The sequence below is a fragment of the Gastrolobium bilobum genome, unplaced genomic scaffold, assembly GCF_033153095.1.
Source record: "Gastrolobium bilobum isolate Gb01-03AN ecotype WA unplaced genomic scaffold, APGP_CSIRO_Gbil_v1 utg17589, whole genome shotgun sequence".
Classification (NCBI taxonomy): Eukaryota; Viridiplantae; Streptophyta; class Magnoliopsida; order Fabales; family Fabaceae; genus Gastrolobium; species Gastrolobium bilobum.
Genome location: NW_026895975.1, coordinates 76,415 through 102,233, shown reverse-complemented (window position 1 = coordinate 102,233; position 25,819 = coordinate 76,415). Strand labels below are relative to the sequence as shown.

Genomic DNA, 25,819 nt, shown 5'->3' with positions numbered 1-25,819 from the left:
AGAGGTTAGGCAAGATTTGGGTGAATTGTGTTCAGCAAGGGCTGAGAGTGGGGAAAGGGATTCTCCTACCACTGTTCTTTGTTTTCTGCAACTCATTTCCAGTTCTTGTAATTCATACTATTACAGATCAATACAATACTATACTGTTCCTACCATATTTCTCTATTTTGCTAGTGCTGTTTTCGTGTTTAGTGATATAAGTGGCCTGGTTCCTATCAGAATCCTCCTAACAGAAAAAGAATTCCCCTGTCCCTTTGCAAATCTGACAAAGAAAACACCTGGTAAAAACTATTAAACGCACAGAAAAGCCAGCTAGGTAATGGTGAAAATTATTACCTTTCTGGTATAGCTTGACCAGCAACTCCTGGACACCCGGATCTTCAAATATCACATTAACAGTTTGATGCACGGCTTCCTATCAGCAAGAAAATTTTTAAAGTATCAAAGTCAATCTTTTCCAAGCAAAAGATATTCATCAAAATGGGAAATGCAGTGAACACATCTAACTTTAATGTGAAAATATGTAGTGTAGACTTGCAGAAAAACAAAATCTGAAGTGCAAAATTCTATTAACGCAAAAAAATAAAAAAATCCACATGCTGACAAGGAAATGAAATCACATATGAACATAACAGAGAGGCATTTTAATACCAAGAGATATTCAAAGTTATTAGAGATATATAAAACCATTAATGTAGCCTCACCTAACCGCTTAAGCTTTTAGGTGAGGCTACATTAATCATTTTCTATTTCTCTAACAACTTTGGATCTAAAGAACCATTTAATTAATAGATAATTAAGTATTGTGGAATTTGTTAGCATAGCTTAAGCTTTTGGGTTGAATTGGTTCTGCATTGTGAATCCATCAGCGGTGTTCATAATTGGATATAAAAGCAATAAAGAAAACGTTGTGCACACATTTGACTGCCTGGCTAACAACAATGGCCAAAAAATGTGCACCAGGCAGAATAAAATATAAAGGAAGAATAGAACACTAGTTTGTTAATGAATTAGCCTGTCAGATGTCATCAATATGCGGCAATTCATTAGAGATTTAAATGATGTGACATATAAAGCAAAAAAGGATAGCCATAATGAGTGGGTGTATGGAAGGTAACAGTTACCTTTAAATGGGGGAGAGAACTAACAAATATTAATTTTAAATTTCTTTTGGAGAATAAATTAAGTTAATCAAACAATAATAAATTATCTAATATGCTACAATTTAGTCTAATTTTTGAGGCAATGTGCAATCTATGCTATCATTCAGTGCATTTGGTCAGAGAGAAACACTAGTATTTTTAAGGAGGTTTCTTTAAGACATCATTTGATTAGGGATAAGATCAGGCTTTAGGCATCTATTTTGTGTAAAGCTGATACGACCCCAGCTTTAAAGGTGCATGTGAGGAAACATTGTAGGAAAATAATCATCATGCTACTTACTAGCTAATTAGTTGCAACTCGATGTAACTAAATCTAACAGAATGGATGGCACGGGAGGTGAGATAAGTGTGGTTAAATAGGGAAGGTGTCGCGTGAGCCTAGATGGAGGATCTGGAGTCTAAATTGGGTCATGAGAGAGAGTAGAGCCTCTGTAATTGCTCTACACTATCATTTTCCTTTCTGTCTTGCTTGTATTTTCTTTCCAATTCTGATGTACTGATCTGCTAGTAGCAGAAATACTTCAATTTCCCTGTATTGTTGTTCATTAATTCAGTAATACAAGTCTTCTATCTCTATCTTCTTTCCTTCCTTCTTAGTTGAATACTCTATTACTACGTTGGGTGGGTTCTGATCAATTGGTATTGGAGCTCTCCAATATGGGGAGCTTGGAACCATGACCATACTAAGAAGAAAGCTATGGAGAAGGAAAGTTCTCAAGTTCTGTGGAAAATACGATGATGCTTGGGGATGACTAATCTACATGGAACAATATTTCCAAACAAAGAGAACCCATGAAGATGAGAAGTTGACAGAGGTCATGAAGGGGCTTAGAGGATGTGGGCTCTGTCAGGTTCTTATCAAAAGCACATGGCTTTTTAATGGAGCTTCACTAAAAAATATGTCAAGAGATTGGGAGGATTTGTTACATTGATTTTCTCTTTTTTCTTGGTTGTTTTCTGTTTTGTTCTTTTGTTTAGGAGGATTCCTTATCCTCCTTTCTCTTTGAATTCATTCTCTTAATCTTTTCTTTTAACAGATAATAATAATAATATCATAAATTATTATTATTATTTGTGGTCAAATGCAACAACAGATCTTGGGTCCACAACACTTCACAAAATACTTAGCATACAGTTATTTACAACTATATTTACAACCTATGTAATCACAACATGGAAAAAATTATTTAAACCAAATCCATGAAGAAATGATTAAGGTATGTGTACAGCAGTAGCCAAATTTCTCATACAAAACTCTTGATTATTTCTAAACAGCTACACAACAAATGTCCCTTCCCAATTGTTTGTGATGCACTCAGATAAACATAAACATCTTCAAATAATTAAGATTTGGCATTTAGCATTTGGCTTCCATGAGGTATAGCCCCCGATCCTAATAAGGGAATTTATCTAACAGATATGATGAGGGAATGGGCGGCTTTGCTTCTTTTTCCTTTGTTGTCTTGGGTTTTGCTCTTTCATCAAATAGGATTATTCATCCTTCAGACTCTGTAAATTCTACTTTTCATCTTAATGAATTCATTTATTTATCATAAAATAATAAAAAAAAAGCCATAGATAAAAGATATCTACAATAAACCCAAGATCAATTATGTATGTGACAAAGGATTCTCTTAAAACCTATCATGAAAAATTAAATATTTCAACATGTGGTATTGGTTCAAGAACTAAAATAAGATTCCTAGACATCCCATGCTTCAGTTGAAATCAATTTGAATTCCATACATCCCATGCTTCAGTTGAAATCAATTTGAATTCCATCCATAATAACCATGTGATCTCTAGATTGCATCAAATGGAAACACTTTTGATCATACTACCATTAACAGTGAATGTGAGCAGAAATTGATCTGTAAATGCATATGTGTTGAGATATATAGTCCCACATTGATTGGATGGGCAACTAATATGGCCTTTATAAGGCTTTGGGCATTCCCACTCCTTGAGCTAGCTTTTGGAGTGGTGCATCCCAAGGTTCTTTACACGGTATCAGAGTTTAAGTGACTATAAGGTCACAAGTTCGGTTCTTTACAATATGTTGTAAAAATAAATTTCAGAAAATTCCATCAAGAAGAAAATTGCATGCAGAAGTTGGAGAAGATGAATGTTAATTAATGCATCATTTCGCGCAGAACAATTGCAGTACAAAACCAAGATTGTGCAGAATTAAACGAAGTATAGATTTAACTATATCCACACAAAAAGTTATTACAACAAAAAATTTGCACATTCTTCCATACCTTAGCAACCTCAAGAAAACCCTTACAGGTATCTTCGAAATTAACCTGTAATGAAACAGAAAATGTGAATATATAAAGTCAAGAAAAAGACTGTGTACTTATTCATAATTTCCAATATAAGGATTAGCACACAGATCACCGGTGGAAGGAGTAAGTAAAATATATTGGTGCATTCAAATCATTATGCAAATCAATGTGCTTTTGATTATCAATTCATCAAATTACATTTTGCAATAGCAGTATCGCTGGTTTTGAATGTGAGTGCATGGATACTTTGCTCATATGCATCAGCAATCGGTTGTCAAAATATTGCAGTGGCCCCTGACTTATCTTATTCTTGTTGGGGTTTAGTAGTTCTTGAAAGATCTAAATTCTAAGCACTGGGATAGTTGGAAGGATGCTTTTTACTCTCTGGGTGATCGGATTACTCTTACTAAGACCAGTTTGTCTTATGGGGAACTTCCTTTGGTCTAGTGAGGGCAAGAAGAGAATAATTTGGTTAGTTGGAGGTTTGTTGCAGGCTTAAGAAGGAAGACAGTTCGAGTCTTGGAAATTTGGGGTCCCAACGATTTCTTTGCAGCTAAATGACAATGGTACTTTCCATAGAGACAACATTAGGGAACTAGGAATTAAGCGTATATATTTTTGGGATAGAATGGACAGGAAGCCAATCCACAGTATACCATAGCTCATATAAGTCCCTAGAAGTTTATTTCTCAGGGATATGCTTTGTTTACACCACTAGTGTCATTGGGTATGGATAATGATTTGTATTAGATTTTTATGAGGAAATTTGCATGGGGAACATTTCTACATTAAAGGCCTTCCATAACTCTGGCATCTTTCTCCTCTATATAGTTGACTGAAAAAAACTTCTATTGTGTTCAGGACCTTAACATTTCTTGGAACTCTAGTTTTGGAAGAATCTGAGTGATAAAGAAACTTGTGAATTATAATCTTTCTCGATTTATTTGGTTTTACTCATATCTCCAACCCATAAAAATTTTTATTGCATTCAAGGCTTTGATACTGAAGAGATTGTGCATTTACTTCTATTGTAAAAAGGTTTTTTTTATTGATATTGAATAAATTACATGAGGAGTATTTATACAAGAAAGAATAGCTAAGAATGACTTAGCGATGACTAATCAATCCTAATCACAATCAATTCTAATCAATCACAATCAATCCTAATCAATCATAGTCAATCCTAATTAATAGCAAATAAAAACGGAAAATATTTGAATTCTGATTTTCTACACTCCCCCTCAAGTTGGGAGGTAAATGTTGATCATTCCCAACTTGCCAATCAAGTCTTTGAATGCTGGACGGTGTAGGCCCTTGGTAAGGATATCTGCAGTTTGCTCTTTGGTTGGAACATACATCATACGCACACTTCCATCATCTAATTTTTCTTGATGAAGTGACGATCAACTTCCACGTGCTTTGTTCGATCATGATGCACAGGATTTTGAGCAATGCTAACAGCTGCCTTGTTGTCACAATATAGTTTTATTGGTAGGGAATATGAAATCTTCAACTCTTGAAGAAGTCTTCTCAACCAGATTCCTTCACAAACTCCATGAGCTAAAGCTCGAAATTCTGCTTCAGCACTACTTCTTGCAACCACTGTTTGCTTTTTGCTTCTCCAAGTAACAAGATTTCCCCACACATAGGTGCAATAACCTGAGGTAGATCTCCTGTCTACTGATGAGCCTGCCCAATCTGCATCAGTGTAGATTTCAATTGTCCTTTTATATCCCTTTTTAAAGAATAATCCTCTTCCTCGAGTGTTCTTGAGGTATCTAAGCACCCTATAGACTGCACTAAGATGCTTCTCCTTGGGTGAGTGCATGAATTGACTAATCATACTCACCGCAAAGGCAATGTCAGGACGCGTATGAGATAAGTAAATTAGTTTACCAACCAATCTCTGATATTGTTCTTTATCCACCTCATTCCCATCTTCACCTAACTTGGTATTAGGTTCCACGGGTGTCTCAGCAGGCTTACACCCTAACGTTCCTGTTTCCAACAAAAGATCTAGAACATATTTCTTTTGTGTGAGAGTGATGCCTGTTTTGCTCCTAGCAACTTTCATACCAAGGAAATATTTCAGAGTGCCAAAATATTTTAGTTCAAATTGAGCTGCTAGATATTTCTTCAAGGAGTTCAATTCCTCAATATCATCACCTGTAAGAACTATATCATCTACATATACAATAAGAATAGCAATTTTACCATCCTTAGAGTGTTTGTGGAAGAGAGTATGATCAGTCTGTGCTTGAATGAAGCGACTTCTTTTGACTGCTTGTGTGAATTTGTCGAACCATTCTCTGGGAGACTGTTTCAATCCATATAGAGACTTTTTTAGTTTACATACCAATCCATTTCCCTTTTCAAAACCAGGTGGAGGATCCATATAGACTTCTTCATGTAAGTCACCATTTAGGAATGCATTCTTCACATCTAACTGTTGCAGAGGCCAATCTAGGTTGGCAGCAAGAGATAAAAGAACTCGGATGGTATTGACTTTAGCAACTGTAGCAAAAGTCCCATGATAATTTATCCCATGAGTCTGCGTGAAACCCTTTGCAACCAATCTTGCCTTGTATCTGTTCATGCTATTATCTGCATTGAATTTTATTGTAAACACCCATTTGCATCCTACTGCCTGTTTTCCCTTGGGTAGGGTCACTATCTCCCAAGTTCCATTTCTTTCTAAAGCATTCATTTCTTCAAAGACAACATCCCTCCATTTTTGATCATCGAGAGCCTCATGTATATTTCTCGGTATCTTTGTACTATCCAACATAGTATTGAAAGCACGGAACCCTAGGGACAACTTTCCATGTGAAATATGATTAGAAATATGATGAGTAGTACAAGATCGAGTACCTTTTCTGAGAGCAATAGGCAAGCGTAGATCATTTTCATCATGGCACTCAAGTGTTGTGGTGCTGGAACTAGAACATGGTTCAGAATCCTGGCAGTGTAGAGGCTCTGGGTTATTCACACTTTGAGGAGGCTTTCGCCTGCTATAAATTTGTCCCCATTTTGAGGAGGCTCCTGATGGTGAGGATTCTGTAGCTCCCCCTGTTTCCAATAGTAGAGGTAATACTGTGGCATCAGTAGGTTCCCATGACTGATCTTCATCTGCTCTTATAGACTCCCTCTGAAGAGAAGTCAAGGGAAAGAAAGGTTCATTCTCAGAAAAGGTGACATCCATAGAGACAAAGACCTTACGAAGAGAGGGTGAATAGCACTTATAGCCACGTTGAGTAGGAGAATAACCAATAAAGACACACTGGAGAGACATAGGATCAAGCTTAGACTGTTGATGAGAGAGAATATGGACAAATACAGCGCAACCAAATAACTTGAGAGGTAAGGAGGAGACGCCTCGGAAGGAAGGGAAGGTACGGAAAAGACTAGAAAGAGGAGACTGGAATTTTAGAATGCGAGATGGCATTCGATTTATCAGATACGAGGCAGTGAGAACTGCTTCTCCCCAAAGATATTTAGGAACACTCGTGGTAAACACAAGACCCCGAGCAACTTCAAGGAGATGTCGGTTTTTTCTTTCCGCAACTCCGTTTTGTTGGGGTGTGTCAGGACACGAGCTTTGGTGAAAGATGCCATGTTGGGAAAGATATTCTCCACGAATAGAGTTAAAATACTCTTTGCCATTATTTGTACGAAGAATTTGTATAGCAACTTGGAATTGGGTTTGAACCATGGCATGAAATTTTTTAAAAACGGATGCAGCATCGGACTTGTCCTTTAGAAGATATACCCAACAAACTCGGGAATGGTCATCAATGAAGGTAATGAACCATCGAGCACCTGAAATATTTTTAACACGGGCTGGACCCCATATGTCACTATGAATTAAGGAAAATGGGGAAGAGTCATGGTGAACTTTAGAAGGATAATGAGCACGAGTATGCTTGGCAAGTTGACAAATATCACAAGAAAACAAACTAGGACTTTTATTAATAAATAAGTTTGGTAACAACTTCTGAAGATAAATAAAATTGGGATGACCTAGCCTACGGTGCCACACCATAACATCATTACATGAATCAAAAGGAAACATAGAGTTTTTTTCTACGAAAACAGCTTCATGAGTCACATCCTCCTCAAAGTAGTAAAGTCCACCATCCTCTCTAGCACTGCCAATCATCCTCTCTGAGTCCTGTTCCTAAAAAACACAACCATGTGGAAAGAATTTAGCAAAGCAATGCAACTCAGAAGTCAGCTTGCTTATGGAAATCAGATTACAAGCCAGAGAAGGAACATAAAGAACTGTTGTCAAATTAATCAGCTCAGAAAGTTTAATGGTTCCGTGTCCCGCAATCTGGGAAAAACTGCCATCGGCGATCTTGACTCGACAGGGTTCAGAATATGGAGTGTATGAACAAAATAAGCCAAGATTACCTGTCATATGATCAGAGGCTCCAAAATCAAGGATCCAATGATTTTGACTATCAACATGGAAAGTTGTACCTTGCTGGACCACATTACTAGTGGCCTTAGGAGGTTGAGTCAAAAGTCTCTGAAGTTGTTCAAACTGAGTCTTGCTAAGAAAGACACCATCAGAGTCAGAGGATGTACGAGGCTCATCAACCTTGTCATCAGTAGAGACCTGATATGCACGACCTTTATTCTGTCCTTTTGGCTTCCAATTTGCAAGTTTCCCGTGGATTTCCCAACATTTTTCACGGGTATAACCAATTTTATTGCAGTGGGTGCACCATGGACGACCATCCCGTTTTGATTCTCCAGAGGAAGAGTCAATGGTACGGTTGGCAGCTAATGCAGACATATCATGGCAGCTAATGTAGACATATCATCAGACTTATCAAGTGACTCCTTTTCTTCCAGCAAAATTCTCTGTGTACTGGCTTCTCTAGGAACTTCAGCAAAGGCATCAGCAAGTGAGGGTAACGGTCGCAGCTCCAATATTCGACCACGAACCTCATCAAGATCTCGGTTGAGTCCGGCAAGGAAATCATAAAGTTGTTCCTTCTCCAAGTGTTTTTTAAACTGGGTATTAGCTTCCAATCCCTTAAGATCGGATGCATAATAAAGATCCAATTCCTGCCATAAATTTGTTAGTGCAGTAAAATATTCAGTAATAGTCATACCCCTTTGACGAAAGTCTCACAACTTATTTCTCAATTCAAAGACTTGAGAGGTATTCTCCAGATCTGAGTAATTTTGTTGAACAACATCCCAAATTTCCTTGGCAGTATCGAAGAACAAATAGGTTTGGCCAATCTGTGGTTCTATGGAATTAGTCAGCCAAGCCATGACCAAGGAATTATTAATCTCCTAATTTTCATAATCAGGAGAATCCTCAGCAGGTTTCTTAATTTTTCCCTTGAGATAGCCCATCTTACCCTTTGCCCGGATGACCAACTTAACCGATTGAAACCATTGCAGAAAATTCTTACCGTTCAACCGGTGACTAGTGATCTGCAAACCTAAGTTGTCTCCAGAGGGCTGAGAATTTGGGGCAGATGAGGAGGCAGAAGAACGATTCGAGGAAGCCATGAATAGAAAGAGAAGGTTTGACCGTGGACCCAAAAAAAAATTTGCTCTGATTTTATATCTGACCACTGGAACAGGTAGAGAAGAGGCCGACGAGGTGAACTGGGCAGCTCGCGCCGAAAAAAAATTCTGAGAAGGCAGCACGTGGACTACACGCGCCGGAGAGTGGCCGCGCGTGTGGCGGCGCGTGGGCAGTCTGACGGCGACGGGTCTGGTGGCGTTCAACTCGTCGGAGCCTTCTGAGTTGAATGGTGACTCCACCTTCTCGATTGGAGGTTTGTAGGTATGGTTTCTGGGATTTGGGTTTAGGTTGGATTGTGTATGGATGGTTTTTGGATGATTTCAGCCTTGAAGGTGGCTGATTTAGGGTAGGAACGAACCCGCTCTGATACTATATTGTAAAAAGGGTTTTTTTTTATTGATATTGAATAAATTACATAAGGAGTATTTATACAAGAAAGAATAGTTAAGAATGATTCAGCGATGACTAATCAATCCTAATCACAATCAATTCTAATCAATTAATCAATTCTAATCAATCACAATCAATCCTAATTAATAAGAAATAAAAACAGAAAATATTTGAATTCTGATTTTCTACAACTTCCATTTACTTCCAACACATAAAGACTCGAACTCGTTGCGCTCCTTTCCAATTCCAGACTTTGCGCCAAGTATGCTGGGGGATAGTTGTATGAGACACATTTGTGGAGATGCCAGACAAACAAGTGTATAATCCCTTTACTGTGGCCGCTGTTTGATATCTGTTGCACTAATCTAACTTGTTAGGTCCATCGTCTGGAGATAGGAGGAAGGTAGCTACGGATTTGCTCTAAAATATTATTAGACAACAACTCTTCCAAACCTGAAAGATTCCAGCTACCATTCTCATTAATAAACTCTGCGACCTTTTTGTGAAGATCATCCTGTGACAGCAATCTTAAGCAATAACTTTGTAATGGTCCCTTCCCCACTAGCCAGTTATCACTCCAAAAATTTATCGTTGCTCCATTACCAAGCGTCCAATGTTCCTGAGGCTGCAACTTCTCCCAAACCTTGTACATGTTCTTCCATAATCGTGAATCGCCTCTCCTGGAGACAAGGATACCATTGTTTCTATAGCTGGTTGCATATTTCGCAGCTAGCACCTTCACCCTAAAATCATCTGATTTAGTTATATACTGCCAAACCAGTTTCCCTAAAAAAGCATCATTCATCACCTCCAATTTTTCAGTCCAAGACCTCCCACTTCCTTTGGAGATGCCACTATATCCCATCTTATTAGGTGGTGTGTTCTTTTGGTCTCATGATCCCCCCGGATAAAGTTGCAAATCATTTTTTCCATGGTGTGGCAAACATTAATTGGAATCTTTGTACACTGCATCTGATAGTACGGGATGGTCGCTAGAGCTGACTGGGCAAGTGTCACCCTACCTGATAAGGAAAGACAGCTAGTTTGCCAAGCCTGAAGTTTTCCCCTTATTTTCTCAATTGTGGCTGCATATTGGTCCCTGGAGGCTTGACCACGTTGCATCCATACACCCAAGTATCTTCCTATATTGCTCACCCGCTTGAAACCACTCGCTTTTACAACGGGGGCTGCCACTTTATCATCCACATGTATGCATGGTTGTTTTATGTTAATGAAGGCATTTTTTTTTTAATTTGGATTTAACAAAAAATACTCCCCATTAAATCGCGACTAGCGAAAGTAAGGGTGAGGGCAACTCTTGTTTGCAATTTTACCCTTATATTTGCAAAAGGACTGTTTTCCGAATTCAAATCCCTCACCTTTCAGTCACAAGAAACAGCTAGACTCACCCTCTTAATTTGGATTTAATGGGAGAACACCCTCACGGGATGCGCAAGGCTCCTTGACTTGCAAGGGTAGGAATGTAGCCTTACCCTCACAATTTTGCAAAGAAGCTATTTCCTATGCTGAAACCAAGTCACAAGGAGCATTAATTTGGTTTTGGATTTAATGCCTACAACTAAATATTGATGATTGATTGATGGGGATGTGCTTTTCATTGGTTCTTTCTCAAGTTTTTCGGTATGGTCACGTTTGAGTTTTCTTTTTTGATGATTGCAGTACTTTAGTATCATAGTATTCAATTCAAGTTTGTATTTCAAATGGCTTCAAAAGGACATAAACCCAAGATTGTTTTGGGTATTGATTCAGTTGCAAGGGAAGGAAGGTAGGTTGTGAGAGGTGGCGAGTCACAACCTCATCATTTAGGTGCCAAGGGAGCATGGGCACAGAAAATTAGCCCTTAAAAAATCTAGAATCCTATATTTGAGAGCCAAATCTTGAGAAGTACATCCTGATTTCTGTTCAAAAACTTCGTTAACGAAAATCACTATAGTATTTCTTTTAGAGGACAAACTGATAAGAAAATGAAGCATATTTTTTAACCATTGAAAATGTTGAGATATATAAAACCATTAAAAAGCCCTCACCCACCAGCTTAAGCTTTTGGGTTGAATTGGTTCTTTACATGGTATCAGAGCCTCGGTGTACCGGGTTCGATCCTCACTGCCTCCCACTTTCTTTCTTTGGTTCTTTACATGGTATCAGAGCTTCAGGGACCACGAGATCACAAGTTCGTTCCTCACAGCCCCCCACTTTCAGGTGGAATTAAGAAAAGCACAAGGCAGACCAATAATGGGCTTGTGCCATATCCACGCTTCAAACCCAAAGGGCTCTTGCATGAGAGCGTGTGTTAGAGAATAATATAAATCATTAAAAAGGCCCGCACCTTATACCTTAAGGTTTTGGATTGAAGTGGTTCTTTACATAGTATCGGAGCCTAGGTGTACCGGGTTCAATCCTCACCTCCCCCCACTTTCTTTCTAGTGGAATTTCTTTCTTTGCATGGGTAGGTGGGCCTGTGCATTGTCCACCCTTCAAGCTCAGTGGGCTCTCGTGTGAGGGGGCGTGTTGAGATATATAAAACCATTAAAAAGTCCTCACCCACCAGCTTAAGCTTTTGGGTTGAATTGGTTCTTTACAGAAAACAAGTATTATGATTGAAAATATATGATGTTTCCAAACAAGATTTCAAGAATCTCAGTTCGTAATGCAGCAGTGAATTATGGTAACTTATTACATTAAACATCAATAACAAAGAATTAAGTATCACTTGACGAATATGCAATAACAACTAAAGAATGTGTCCACAAAGTAATAGTTATCAAATTAATGAAACTAGGAAAAACAACAAAAACAAAAGCTCCAAACCTGTTCGGCATAGTTCTGTGGAAGGGCTTCTATGGTGCTATTACTTAGCTCCATTGCAAGATCATAGCAGCGCAAATTGTTGTTAATCTAAATAAAATGTTAACATTGAATCGCATGTCAACAGAAGTACCAATAGGGGAAAAAAAAAAAAAAAACTATCTTGAAATTATCAGCCAACACTTATAAAACATTACACTAACCATAGCACATAAAGGTTCGAGACCAATTTCAGAAGCCGGTTCTTCAAGTCTCTTCTTTTCAGCTGCTTGAAAATCAATCATCACCTGTAAAAAGACAGTATTAATATAGGATATAAGCAGAAAGCACCACACATTGGCCTCTTCATGGATTTCTCGTGATGCCCTTGCAATGATGAAGATACTTGAACATATTGTTGCACTAGAAAAATTTATTTTCCAAGTTCATTCCAGTTTACCTGAATGGTTGCCAAGGAAATTCTGTATAACATGACATCGGTGCTATTATCACGAACAATTTGTACTTGCTCCCCAAGTATCCTGAATAGATCAACAGCAGCAGGAGTATATAGCTTCCCGTCTTCAGTTTTCTTTGGGGGCTGTGTTTTATCAGCCTCCAAAATATTCAAGTACCATTTCTAGAAATTATTAAGAAAAAAGCCTAATGTTACGTATAATAAAGAAGTCAGCCAAGGAACATCAAGGAACATCATAGTCCATAGATTACCAAATAAATAAATAAACAAGATAGCTAGGATTACCCTTGTTGTGGCTTGCATTCTCTCAACATAAGAGTTCATAAGAGGATCCATTGCACCACTCTCGGAGCACACTTGGGCTAGAGACTCATCAACACCAAGCCCAATCAGATTATCTTGGTATTCAACCACCCAACCAGTTAACTGTTTGATAACAAAATATAAGCATAGGTGCATCTTTTCCCATAAAATATTCAAAGGGATTAAAAGAAAATAGAGAGAGCTATAGATGAAGAGAGAAATGATTATGACTAAATTTACATAATCATAGGCATGAAGAGAATTTTCGCACCTAGACACAGGCTTGAAGATTACATTAAACTTTATTTCACTATGAAGATTACAACGACGAGCAATTAAATGAACACTTACTATGATTATGTGATGACCTAACTAATAAATTAACAAGATACATGTAAGTCAGTACCTCATAATCTCCATGAAAATACTTTTCAGGTTGCACTGGGTTTGTTGAGTCAAGCACAAAACTCAATACAAGCTACTTATGACTTATGACGCACGGGCGGCAAATCCTGATTACGGTGATCATTTGTGCATAAATTTTATTTTATTTTTTACATATAGAAATAGTAACATTTTATTGTACATATAGAAGCATGTTGGAGTCTAAAGAATTCACGTTAAGCCGAAGCAAGATTGAGTATATGAAATGTGAGTTTTCTCTGGTAAGACATATAGATCAAGATCTCGTGCATCTACTTGGTCAAGAGATACTCAAGAAAGATGCTTTTAGATACCTAAGATCCATTTTGCTAAAAAGTGGAGAGATTAATGAGAATGTAAATCATAGAATCAGAGCAGGGTGGATGAAATGGCGTAGTGCATGAGTTTTTGTGTGATCGCAAAATTCCCCTTAAGCTAAAAAGAAAATTTGATAGAACAACAGTAAGGCTTGCAATAGTATACGGAGTTGAATGTTAGCATGGACATAGGCAACATAAACATAAAATGGGAGTAGCATAAATAAGGATGTTAAGGTGGATGCGTGATTATACGAGGATGGATAAGATAAGAAATGAAGATTTCGATGAAAGGTAAGAGTAGTACTGGTGGCTGAAAAGATGAGAGAACATAGATTAAGGTAGGTTGGGCATGTAATGAGAAAGTCCATCGATGCTCCAGTAAGAACAAAAGTTTGTTACCAAGAGCTCGACACAAAGAGAGGTAGAGGTAGACCGAAACTTACTTGGGGGAGATATAGATTGGCGGATGGTGTGTCTTAAGACAGAATGGAAAAAAACTATAAGAATGATGGAAGGTTAGACCCGTTGTTATTCCTATGTTCCAAATAGTCCATTTTTAGTCCTTTTCCTCTTCATCTTCCCCTCCTTATTTTTCCCTTCTTTTCCTTTATCTCTTTTCCTCTTTCCCATCTTTCTTCTCTTCTTTTTTTCTCTTACTTATTTATTATTATTTTTTTCCACACCCTTTCTATTTTTACTTATATATATATACCCCCACACACACTCTTAAATTTCATTTTTATCTTTTTTCAATCTCTTTGTATCTTTCATTTGAGTTCATCTACCACCGACCCCAATTAGTTTGGGATAAAGGTGTTATTGATATTGATGTTGATAAAACAGTCATCTATCTTAATATTTTTAAAAATTAGCATATTTGCTTATTGTATTAGATACTCGTACCTGTACTCATGCAACATAGCTTATAGAATATAATAAAAAACGCATCACTACATATTCTGTAATATGGATGCATTGGAGAGCTAGTAACTAAGTTTTCCAAATGTTACAGAGGTAGAAAATGCATGGCTGGCTCACCTTTATCTAGGAAGTATATGAAATTACAAGTATGTGTAACATGTTATACATGAATAACAACTCCAGTGAAATACCTTTAATATCTCAATATTTGTTAATTTGTCTGCCCTGTCGCTAAGCAATCTTAGCATCTGAATAAACCTCTCAGTGTACAGATTTACCATTAGTTGGAATATTTCATATCTGCAGAATGTAAAAACTGAATTAGAAACAAAAAACATGCACATAAAGAAACCCTCTACCAATAAATGCTTCCGTAGATTAAGTGAAATGTGTAGTTTTACACAGACAGGCTCAAAAAGCGGGTTTAAGTTGTGTTCCATGGAGAAACTGAGACAAGGTCAAGGGAACAAGGGAAAAGCCGAAGACCTCTAGGAGCTATCTACCATATAATGTCAGCAGTGGTTTTGTTGGAGTGCTAGTTGCCTAAGTTCGTTGGTGAATTTATTTTATTTTAAAAAAAAAAAATTGGGTTCTTTGTTCTATTTTAATTTGGGTCTCTTTTTTGTTACAACTTAAAAACTCAGCTTCCAATTTGGGGGAAAGTGTTAAGAATATAGTATATTAATAACAAAAGTGGTTTGGGATTAACTAATTAGTCACTTGTAGTGCATGCATCCAAAATGAAGGGTAGATACGTATTACAGTCAAAGAATTAGTATAGAGGTATAGGGTCAGCTTCTGATTTACACCCATTATGAGTACCTAGTAAGATATTCTGTTCTCGATGTCTCACATCTTTTCTATTTTCCCCTCTCTTTAAAACACTTGTATTTCAACAAATCCTACCAATCAGAAAATTTAATTAAAATTATTTAAAGAACCTTTGATCAAATAAAAAGAAACTATTCAACATACATAAAGCACATATCATTCCCAAACAGAGAAGTTATTATAGCAGGAAGCACATCCAAATCTTATAACGAGATTATTCATTAGCAGATAGCCTGTCCAAAAGCAGAGAAGTTTGAAAAGGCAGTATACTTAACACAGAGCAAACCTTGGAGGAAAGCAGGGGGCTACGTAGTCATAGACATCTCCAAGTTCCTCCCCAATCTGTATGACACAGAAGAAACAAGTTTCCATCAGTAATAGAGAATAAAATTGAATCTCAAGTGCTGGAAGCTGGAAATGATATGACATTTGAATAATTTACAGAAACAATTCTCCTGTAATTAAATATGAGATCTGGAGAATAAATATGTAATGACTTTGTAGCTATTAGAATATCCAAAAGATATTGTATTATATTATGATTACACCTTAAAATAGTTTAGAGTATCCTAGAGGATCTCTTCCGATTAGTTTTCATGTCCTTATATTTCATGATTTGATTTCTTATTTTAGTAGTCTACTATTAGTATAAATAGATATTAGTGTTTTGTCTTTTGTATCACTTCATATCACGTCATTATCTAAAATTATTTAATCTTTATTCCTTTTTCTTCTTCTATATTTAAATCCAAATTATTTCAACTGTAGCATTAACCAGTTTGTATAATTGAATTCAGTGCTACAAAGAATGGAGCGAGGGAGGGTGATTTAAAAACTTCAATGTATTATCAAAGTCATTAAAAATGATAGAATTGAATTTTCTACACAGTAACATGTCAACTAGTACGACTAAAGTAGGATTCTGGCATTTCATTTCATCCTAAGGGTTCTGGAGGGGATACGCTAGCCCTTTCCCCTCATTTCAGATTAAAATATAAAATAAGTTTACTCATGCCATTTGTATAAATCCCAAAAATTATGGTTTCACAAGGAACGGCCATTACATTTTGGCAGAATGAAATATGCGCTTCCAGAACAAAATCCATTCTTTACAGGTATAGCCAAGTAATCGTCCAATCGTTACAGAGCATAAACTTTTACAATACGATGACTATGCTAAACAAGTCAATCGAATACCCCAACTCCATCTTAATCCAAATATGAGCATCTATAATCTATTGACTCTTCTAAATTACTCTTTTGGCATATGGGTGGTTGATACACAAAATCTTTTGGCATCTATAATATTTTTTTATATTATTAAATCCTGACCTGTTTTCTCATAGTCAAAGGTATCATTTAAAATAGTTCCACAGAAAATCGTTACTGAATATTGATCTAAAGCCTTAATTACAAAAAGCGATGTCAAATGGATTTCTAGGGGCAGATATAGTAATCAATATGTTTAAACATTGGATTGTTCCCCTTAAAGCATTAGAGTTATTTTAAGCATTAAATAGCACTGATGAAAACCTAAAGGAAAAGTATAATTTCATATTATAGCACTTGGAAATAACACGAACAATCTGATTAGGGATAAATTGTATGTCTAAACAGTCCACAAAAGGTCTCTACATGTATAAGTTATAGTACTAATTACAATGATTAATCCTAATTATACAGACATACAATCCTAAATTAGTTCATAAAGATTGCTCCTAACTGATTCCTACTATATATACATGATATACCATAAATATCTATGATATTCTAATACTACCCCTCAAACCACTTAGGATATATCATATGCACCAAACTTGTTGAATATATAGTTGATCCAGTGACCTGTAGGGGCCTTAATAGAAATGACTCCAAAATGGTCATTAGAGTTTACAAATGTTATTGCAATGTCTCCAGACTGAATTTTCTCCCAAACAAAGTGACAATCAATCTTGATGTGCTTAATTCTTTTATAAAAAACAGGATTTGAAGATATATGTAATGCAGCTTAATTGTTACACGAGTTTCATTTATTCTCATTCACAATCAACTAATATAAAGGTGGGAGAAAGGAGAACAAAAAGCAAAACAAATATTTAGTCCCAGTTGGGAAAATGGAAACTAAAAGATTCAGAAGCTCAAAATTCAGTCTAACATACCACTCGAGCTTCCTCTATAGCTGCTTTCAGGTCCTCAAACACAAGCTGATTTCATAAATTAAATAGACAGTGAGTTGCATACAGAACAACATATTCTCATGAGTTCTGCAGGGGTGTGTGTGTGTGTATTATGAGCATATGGGTGTCTGCATTTTTGTAGCGGGAGAGGGAGCATGTAGAGAAGTAAGTGACAGCTACCTCATTGAGAAGCTTGTTAAAGCGCCCTTCTACAGTCTTCCTTATTTGCTCATAGCACTTATCCTTATATCCTTTCCCCTGAACCTTCAATTTCTGCTGCGTTAAATTTTTTGAAGAAGCCATTGTACTTGTAGATCTTCTGTAATTCATTAGCATTAACAGAATTTTGAGTAACGAGTGAGAGGAAGAGGGGGAGGGGGAGGGAATTTTACAATTTACAGGTCAGTTTAGTATGGGGATGAAAAAATTCATGGATCAGTTTTATTAGTAAAATTGTATTTGAAACTGATTCACGAATTTTTCACCCCATTTTTACTTCCATGCCATACTGACCCTGAGAAGAGATTATAATGTTGGGAAATATCCACAATAAAACTCTGGGCAAAAGTCTCATGACAAAACAAGCAGGCATTACAGAGAGAAATAATACGTATTTTGTTATTGCATTGCATGGGAATGAATGTTCTTGATGGTCAATGGCCACTAATACTGGCTCATGGGATTAATTACTAGATGTATATTTAGATTTACGCTTTCACAGTATCTCACGTGAACATTTTTAGAAAAGAGTACTAAATTTTTCCATCTTAAATCTGGAATTTTGAGTATTCTCACAATATTTTACGTTATATTGCATTTATGAGTAATGCATAAATCATTCTATTGACTTAGCAGGTTAGACCAAGTAGTATTATGGTGGATTGCATGCCGGCCATGTTAAGAAAAATGTAAAATTTAATAAATACACATACAAAAAGTAAATAAAAAGACCTAATAGTTATATCATGAATAATACACATGATAATAAATCTTTTAGGAAAATTATTTAAATCGACTAATCATGAGCTTAAAATTAAAGACAACAAATGGTGAATCTTCTAATACCTTACCAAAAAGTTATCTTTGTATAAGTCTCTTCACAACTACTAAAACATGCCAATTTTCTTTTTAAATCAAATCTTTTTAGTGTGCATAGAATAGAAATCACCAGGAAAATCAGACACATTTTTGTAAAGCTGGAACCTATTGTAATGCAAGTGGGCAAATGGAGCAACCATCCAAGTGTTGAAGAGACACAAACAACAACTCATGAAATACACACACACACACACATATATGAAGCAGAATCTTTTTACTTCAATGTAAGATTAAGAAGTCTTACTCTCCATCTTAGCTGTTGATTTCAGTCCATATAACGCTTATAGTTTATTTGGGATTAATAATTAATTAATAGGTATTATTCAATAAATTACATCCATCAAATGAATGGAAATCAATGGCTCAGATGAGGATTAAGACAACTTAATCTTACATTGGATATATATATATATATATATATATATATATATATATATATATATATATATATATAGGGGTAGGATCAACTTACACCGGTATAAGAATAAGAAGTCTTACACCAAATCTTAACCGTTGATTTCCGTGCATCAAACGGTTACGATTTATTGAGTCATAATAATTTAATTATTATGACTCAATAAATGTTAAGCGTTAGATGCGAGGAAATCAATAATAATTTAATTATTATGACTCAATAAATGTTAAGCGTTAGATGCACGAAAATCAACGGTTAAGATGTAAGACTTCTTATTCTTACACCGATATAAGAATAATCTGCCCCATATATATATATGGGACAGGATCTATTTACACTTATTTGAATTTTTTTACAAATTACACTATCTTCTCCCGGGAGAACATAGTGTAGTTTGTAAAAGTTTGTATTCTCCCGGGAGAATATAGTGTAGTTTGTAAGAGTTTGTAAACAAAAAAGTTTGTAAATATAATCTGCCCCTATATATATATATATATATATATATCATGGCAAACTTCACCTGACTTGATGATGGCAACCGTGACAGAGAAGAGGACAAAGAAAACAGCCATACATATGACCACCCGAGCAAGAACAAGTAGCAGAAGTTTTAAACAAATAAAAGAAAAAAAAAAAGCCACAGGGATGAACAGCAATGAACGGAGAATCAGAAAGGAAAGAGGAAGGGAAAAATACTGAAAAAGATGGAAGAAAAAACTGGAGTGTCGGATTTCAAAAATAATTAGTTGAATTGGACCAAATCTGTGAATTAGAAGTAACTAGATAGAAAGACCATCAGAAGAAATATTTCTCATGAATTAGATGTAGAGATTCAAAACCTAGGAAGCACCGGCACTAAAAAATTATTGTCGAACCAGTGTCAGTCACGTGTCCAGTCAAATTTTGTTAAATACCTTTGGATACTTCTCACCTACATCTTTCCTTTCTTTTTCTTTTTTGTTTTGTACCAATACAAGTAGGATACAACAATGATTAAATGAATCATGGTATTTTATTGCCTGCAATGACTAATTTTGGCTTACGAGACATTGATGTCTCTTTTTTTTTGGTAGTTTACATTGATGTCTTTTTATTCTAAGAGGATGTGTACTTTTAATTTAAGATTGTATTAATTTCATGTTATATTAATCTATTAATTGTATTAATTTTTTTCAAAAAAGAATATATGTTGTTGTATCTTAGTTGAATGTAGTATAATTTTTAGAATTTGTCATATATACGTGTTAGTGTTACGTTGTATCTGCGTCCCATGTAATATGAAAAAGGTATCAATAAAAAAAAAATAAACACTATCTTTTCTAGAGAAGTTCCAAATAAAAATATGAAATGATTTTTATTATTTTCATGAAAGTAATGAACCTTCCAATATAATAAATCTCCAAATTCTTTCAATGGATCTCTTCCTTTTTTATGGATAAGAAAAGAAATTCATTAAAGTAAGCAAAGAAAGGTACAGGAATAGAGGATAAGAAATCCTCTTAGAAGAAATAACAAGATAAATTAATACACACATCATTTGAGAAATTGAATGGATCTCCAAGTTGTTAGAGGGTTTACCAAAAGCAGTATATAAAGCAAACACAGAAAAACTATATAGTAAATCGTACATCAAGATAGCTGCAAGGGTTGTTGTTTCCATTATTATAAATTTTCGAGATCACAATCTATCTAGGATAATGGAAATCAATTCAAAGTATTATCACATACACGGCAATCCTATGAGGATTTGCAACTGATGCCATTGCACCATCCCCTTCAGCCTCCGCTGCTTCCTCTGCAACTTGTTGATCAAGGATTTCTTGCATTTCAACAACCCTAGAATAGGATAACGAAAGGGAAAACAAGATTACATTAATTTTAGTAAGTGTAAACTCCCCAGCAGCAGATTAGAAGTTTCAATAACCTATCATCTAAAGAAAAGATGAAAGGAATAAAGAGATGGAAAAAAGATGGACAATGCAATTGTCCATTAACAACATACCGTATAGCACGAACCAAAGTCTGCGGGCTGCAAAGAAAAAATAATAATAATTGTTCATCACATCACAATCAAGGCATATAACTTCATGTTTAACAATGCAATGCATCCAAATGTGCTAAAGGAATGGAAAGATCATAGCCACCAGACCAGATTTTCATTCCTTTATCTTGAATTTCTTACCTTGCACGAACAATTCACTCCTCTAACATCCATCCATGCCAAAGAATAACACCCAAGAACAAGGGTGGTCATTACCCCAACATTCTATGTACACTCAAAAAGTGACGCTTTTGTTTAATATAATAAATATCAAAAAATAATATATTATAAAAGCAAAACCTGAAACTTTCATGATTTTACATTTTAGAGAAGGTAACCGAGACCCTTGAGCTTAAAAATTCCTAACCTAGTGAATAAGTAATCAAACAAAGAAAGGACTCGAATGCGTCAAACCCTAAAAATCAACAGTAAATGTAACACTTTCAAATCTCAAGTAGCATTCAATTGACAGAAGTTGAGTAAGCGAAGCAATTCATAGAAACAACATGCAATGTTATTTGAGATGTTCATATTCAAAACATGGCACCTACCTTTCTTTAGATAGTTTATATAAATTGGAAATGTGGCCCCATAGTGTCTTCTCAAAGGTCTCCCAGGTTTGATCTACATCTTCAAAATATTCTCTGAGACAAATACAAGAGTAAGATGTGGAAAAAAAGATACTTAGCCTTAAAACTATACAATGAACAACGAAACAAAATAATTAATTATAAGTCTCAAAATAAATAACTCTAGTAATCTGATACAGACCTTCAACCAGAAAATAGATCTAACATACAATGGAGTATGGAAACGAACACAGATCTGTATATAGATGTATCTATATCTGTATTACAATATGAAAATGATACAACTCAGAGACAATTTAACAAGAAAAGGAAAATACAATGAACTAGAAATGCTATAACAGAAAAGGAAATAATGCAAGATAATTCTAGAGCAATTATAGAGGCTCTAGACTCTCCCAATCACCCAAGAGGTGCCCAAAGTTCCAAGTCCCAAAGATCCTTCAAAATAGCCTTTTCTCCTCTATATATCCTAGCCTTCGTGTGATGCTAAAAATGTGACCCTAATCAACTTATTCCATGCTTTGGTAACTAATGCTGAGTCAGCATCTGTGATTGGCAATAATCCCATGTGCCTCTTCCTCTCATACACCTTCCCAACTTTCTACTTGGCAGAACCGTATCAATACTCCCCCCCTAAACACTCATCTTGTCCTCAAGGTGAGGTGTATCCCTCAAGCCCCTTCCACCGGGATCCCATTGCTTGAATTGCAAACGACAGTTTATAACAAAAGTGCAGTGATTTCCTCCGGGATCCCATAGCATTTTTGTTGTCATTCCATCATCACCATTAAATGGACAAAATGGAGAGTGTTCTCGAAACAGTTTGAGTGATGGCCTCCTCATGGTTCCTGCATGGACAGCCTCAAAAATTGCAGAATTAACATCAACCTGCATCTTATGAGATAGCATCACTGTGCCATTGGAGAACCTGTTGAATTCATAACCGAAAATCATTGAAATCCAAGCAATCATACTTCGCTGAGGAATTTTATCAAACACCTTCTGAGCTATAACCATTTCCTTGGATGACAATTGCATCAATAAAGCCCCCAACACAGAACAGGATGCGTCATCTTCAAAATAACCAACCCAAACCCTAAGACGAACACAATCAACAAAAGCAAATTCATACATTACTGACCTGTTACCAAAACCGTTGCTTTCTATGACAGAATCATCAATCTCCAAAATTATGAGAGATGCCGTTGTTTCAAGTTGGACCAGCTTGCCACATTTAAACGCAAATTGACCAACCTTGAACGCTTTCTACCCATCTCAATCGACACCTCACTTTTTTGGTCTGCCCTTAATGACGCATTAGCCAATTGAAGGAGCGAGAACTTGAGGTAATGAAAAACAACCAATCGTATCTCATTTGCATCATGTTCGAGGTATCTTGAATCGAAAGGCAAATGACGATGAGTTGCACTAGATTGGGGCACAATGAGGTCTTGGGTTTTCCGTGGAAACTCTCCATGATCGACGTTGTTAACCAGGCAATTTTACTAAGTTTTGATGGGCAAACATATTGAGAAATGGGTCTCATTAAGTCATACAGCACCCTGGGCCTATAAGCCCATACCTCCAGTAAAACCCAAACAGAAACATGACTAACCAGTTTGGTAACAATTCGGGCCAGGCCCATTGCTTTAGTAACATGGCTCAATTGGTGCGATTCTTTCCCTAACCAAGATGGTTGCTTCTGCTGTTTAGGAAACCACCGTCGCTGCTAAATCGTCATAACCCATTCTCGGCTCTTTTTCCTTTGTTTATTGCTACGCAACTTCGTCTTCCCCTTAATGGCGTCACTATTACGCACATCATCACAGGGTGCCGTTGGGTCTAAAATTTTTCCCAACTCCATCATTGACATGATTTCTGTCTCTTTCTTTATCTCGTTCCCTGTTGCAAGACATTCTTAGGGCTGCTTCTTTACAAAGTCGTGACTTAACTCCTTGCCATGAAAGACCACATCTGGCGGATCCGGTGGTGGTGGTGGTGAGTTGGCCACCACCGTCAGCGGTTGTGGCAACAACAGTGCTCTCCCCGGGTTCCCTTCTTTGATGCTACCCGCTACTTCCATTACACCAATTTCTAATTTCACAACTTTGACGTTTTCATTTTCTTCAACCACCATGATATCAGCATCTTCATTTATTTTATCATTCTCAGATCCTGTAGCATCTTTCTCATCCTTTTCTACCTTGTTTATTCCATCAGCTCTATTATGTTCGATGCTCGTTTCTTTGGGCATGGTCTCCGTCTCTTCCCATACAGATTCTTGCTTCGATTTCGATTTAAATTTTTGACATTCTGAATCTGCATCATCTACCAAAATAATTTCTGGTAGATATTTCTCTATTAATGCCTTCTCAAAATCCCTCCAGCTTGCATTTGGATGGAACCATTTCCAACCTTGATACCAGCTAAAGGCACTCCCTCTTAGCCCTCTTACAGCTTCCTTCAACTTCTCATCCTCATTGATTTTTTCTATCTGGAAAAATTGTTGCAAGTATATTAGCCATCCCCAAGCTTCATCATCTTCTCTGTCTCCATAGAACCTGGGAACTTCCCTTCTCATTAGATTTCTTCTTCTCCCAGCCATCTCATCCAACCTTCTGATGATCTCAGCCATCTTCACCTCATTAGCTTCTAGCCTTCGACACAGCTCATCGTGACGAGCATTGTTCTTGCGCAGCCTTTCTCTTTTCTTCCAATCTTCCAATCTGATTTCCATTCTTTCTTTCTTGTATTTTTTTTTTTTTTTCAAAGCTACCCAGATCGGATAGCTCTGATACCAATTGATACAGACCTTCAACCAGAAAATAGATCTAACATACAATGGAGTATGGAAACGAACACAGATCTGTATATAGATGTATCTATATCTGTATTACAATATGAAAATGATACAACTCAGAGACAATTTAACAAGAAAATGAAAATACAATGAACTAGAAATGCTATAACAGAAAAGGAAATAATGCAAGATAATTCTAGAGCAATTAAATAGGCTCTAGACTCTCCCAATCACCCAAGAGGTGCCCAAAGTTCCAAGTCCCAAAGATCCTTCAAAATAGCCTTTTCTCCTCTATATATCCTAGCCTTCGTGTGATGCTAAAAATGTGACCCTAACCAACTTATTCCATGCTTTGGTAACTAATGCTGAGTCAGCATCTGTGATTGGCAATAATCCCATGTGCCTCTTCCTCTCATACACCTTCCTAACTTTCTACTTGGCAGAACCGTATCATAATCATTTTCAAGTTCCAACAGCATCCAAGACATTTCAATTTCAGCAAACACAATCATAGCACTTCACCCTTGATTTCAATGAAAGCTAGTCATGTGTATTATTCACTTAAAGAGAGGATAAATGACCACTATAAATAACCAATTCAACCCAAAAACTTAAACTATTATGTGAAAATCATATTAATGGTTTTAAATTTCTCTAACACGTTCCTTCACACAAGAACACATTGGGCTAGAAGGGTGGACAATATACAAGCCCCCATCTACCTTTGCTACCAAACTTCACAATATTTAATTATTTATTAATAGAAAAGAGGCGGTGAGGATTGAATTTGTGACCACTTGGTCATAGAGACTCTGATAATCAACCTAAAAGCTTAAACTATTGGGTGAAAGCCACATTAATGGCTTTATAATTCTCTAACAACCACTAGCGGGCCTGACCAATAAATAATGACTTTAGTGATGAGCGAATTTGTATTAACAAATCAACAACCAATTGACCGCTATTAATTGTTAGTTTGTTACTGTAAAGAACCAATTCAACCCAAAAGCTTAAGCTGTTAGGTGAGGCTACATTAGTGGTTTTATATATCTCAACACGCCCCCTCACACGAGAGTCCACTGGGCTTGAAGGGTGGACAATGCACAGACCCACCTACTTGTGCGAAGAAAGAAATTCCACTAGAAAGAAAGTGGGGGGCGGTGAGGATCGAACCCGGTACACCGAGACTCTGATATCATGTAAAGAACCAATTCAACTCAAAAAC

General features: G+C 36.4%; 1 protein-coding gene across 2 annotated transcripts in view; it reads right to left on the bottom strand.

The window, feature by feature from the left end:
- LOC133297073 (exocyst complex component SEC6) overlaps positions 1-25,819 on the bottom strand; it is a 34,121-nt gene that overhangs the window by 3,131 nt on the left and 5,171 nt on the right. For both annotated transcript variants that reach the window (XM_061496138.1, XM_061496139.1), the window contains 13 exons: positions 21,756-21,848; positions 21,166-21,192; positions 20,892-20,999; positions 17,831-17,969; positions 17,633-17,677; positions 15,760-15,815; positions 14,834-14,942; positions 12,961-13,101; positions 12,658-12,837; positions 12,422-12,505; positions 12,222-12,308; positions 3,425-3,469; positions 337-415 (listed from right to left, as the gene is read on the bottom strand). In XM_061496138.1, coding sequence (XP_061352122.1) covers positions 337-415; positions 3,425-3,469; positions 12,222-12,308; positions 12,422-12,505; positions 12,658-12,837; positions 12,961-13,101; positions 14,834-14,942; positions 15,760-15,815; positions 17,633-17,677; positions 17,831-17,969; positions 20,892-20,999; positions 21,166-21,192; positions 21,756-21,848 — 1,193 coding nt within the window. The remainder of the gene's footprint in view (positions 1-336; positions 416-3,424; positions 3,470-12,221; positions 12,309-12,421; positions 12,506-12,657; positions 12,838-12,960; positions 13,102-14,833; positions 14,943-15,759; positions 15,816-17,632; positions 17,678-17,830; positions 17,970-20,891; positions 21,000-21,165; positions 21,193-21,755; positions 21,849-25,819) is intronic.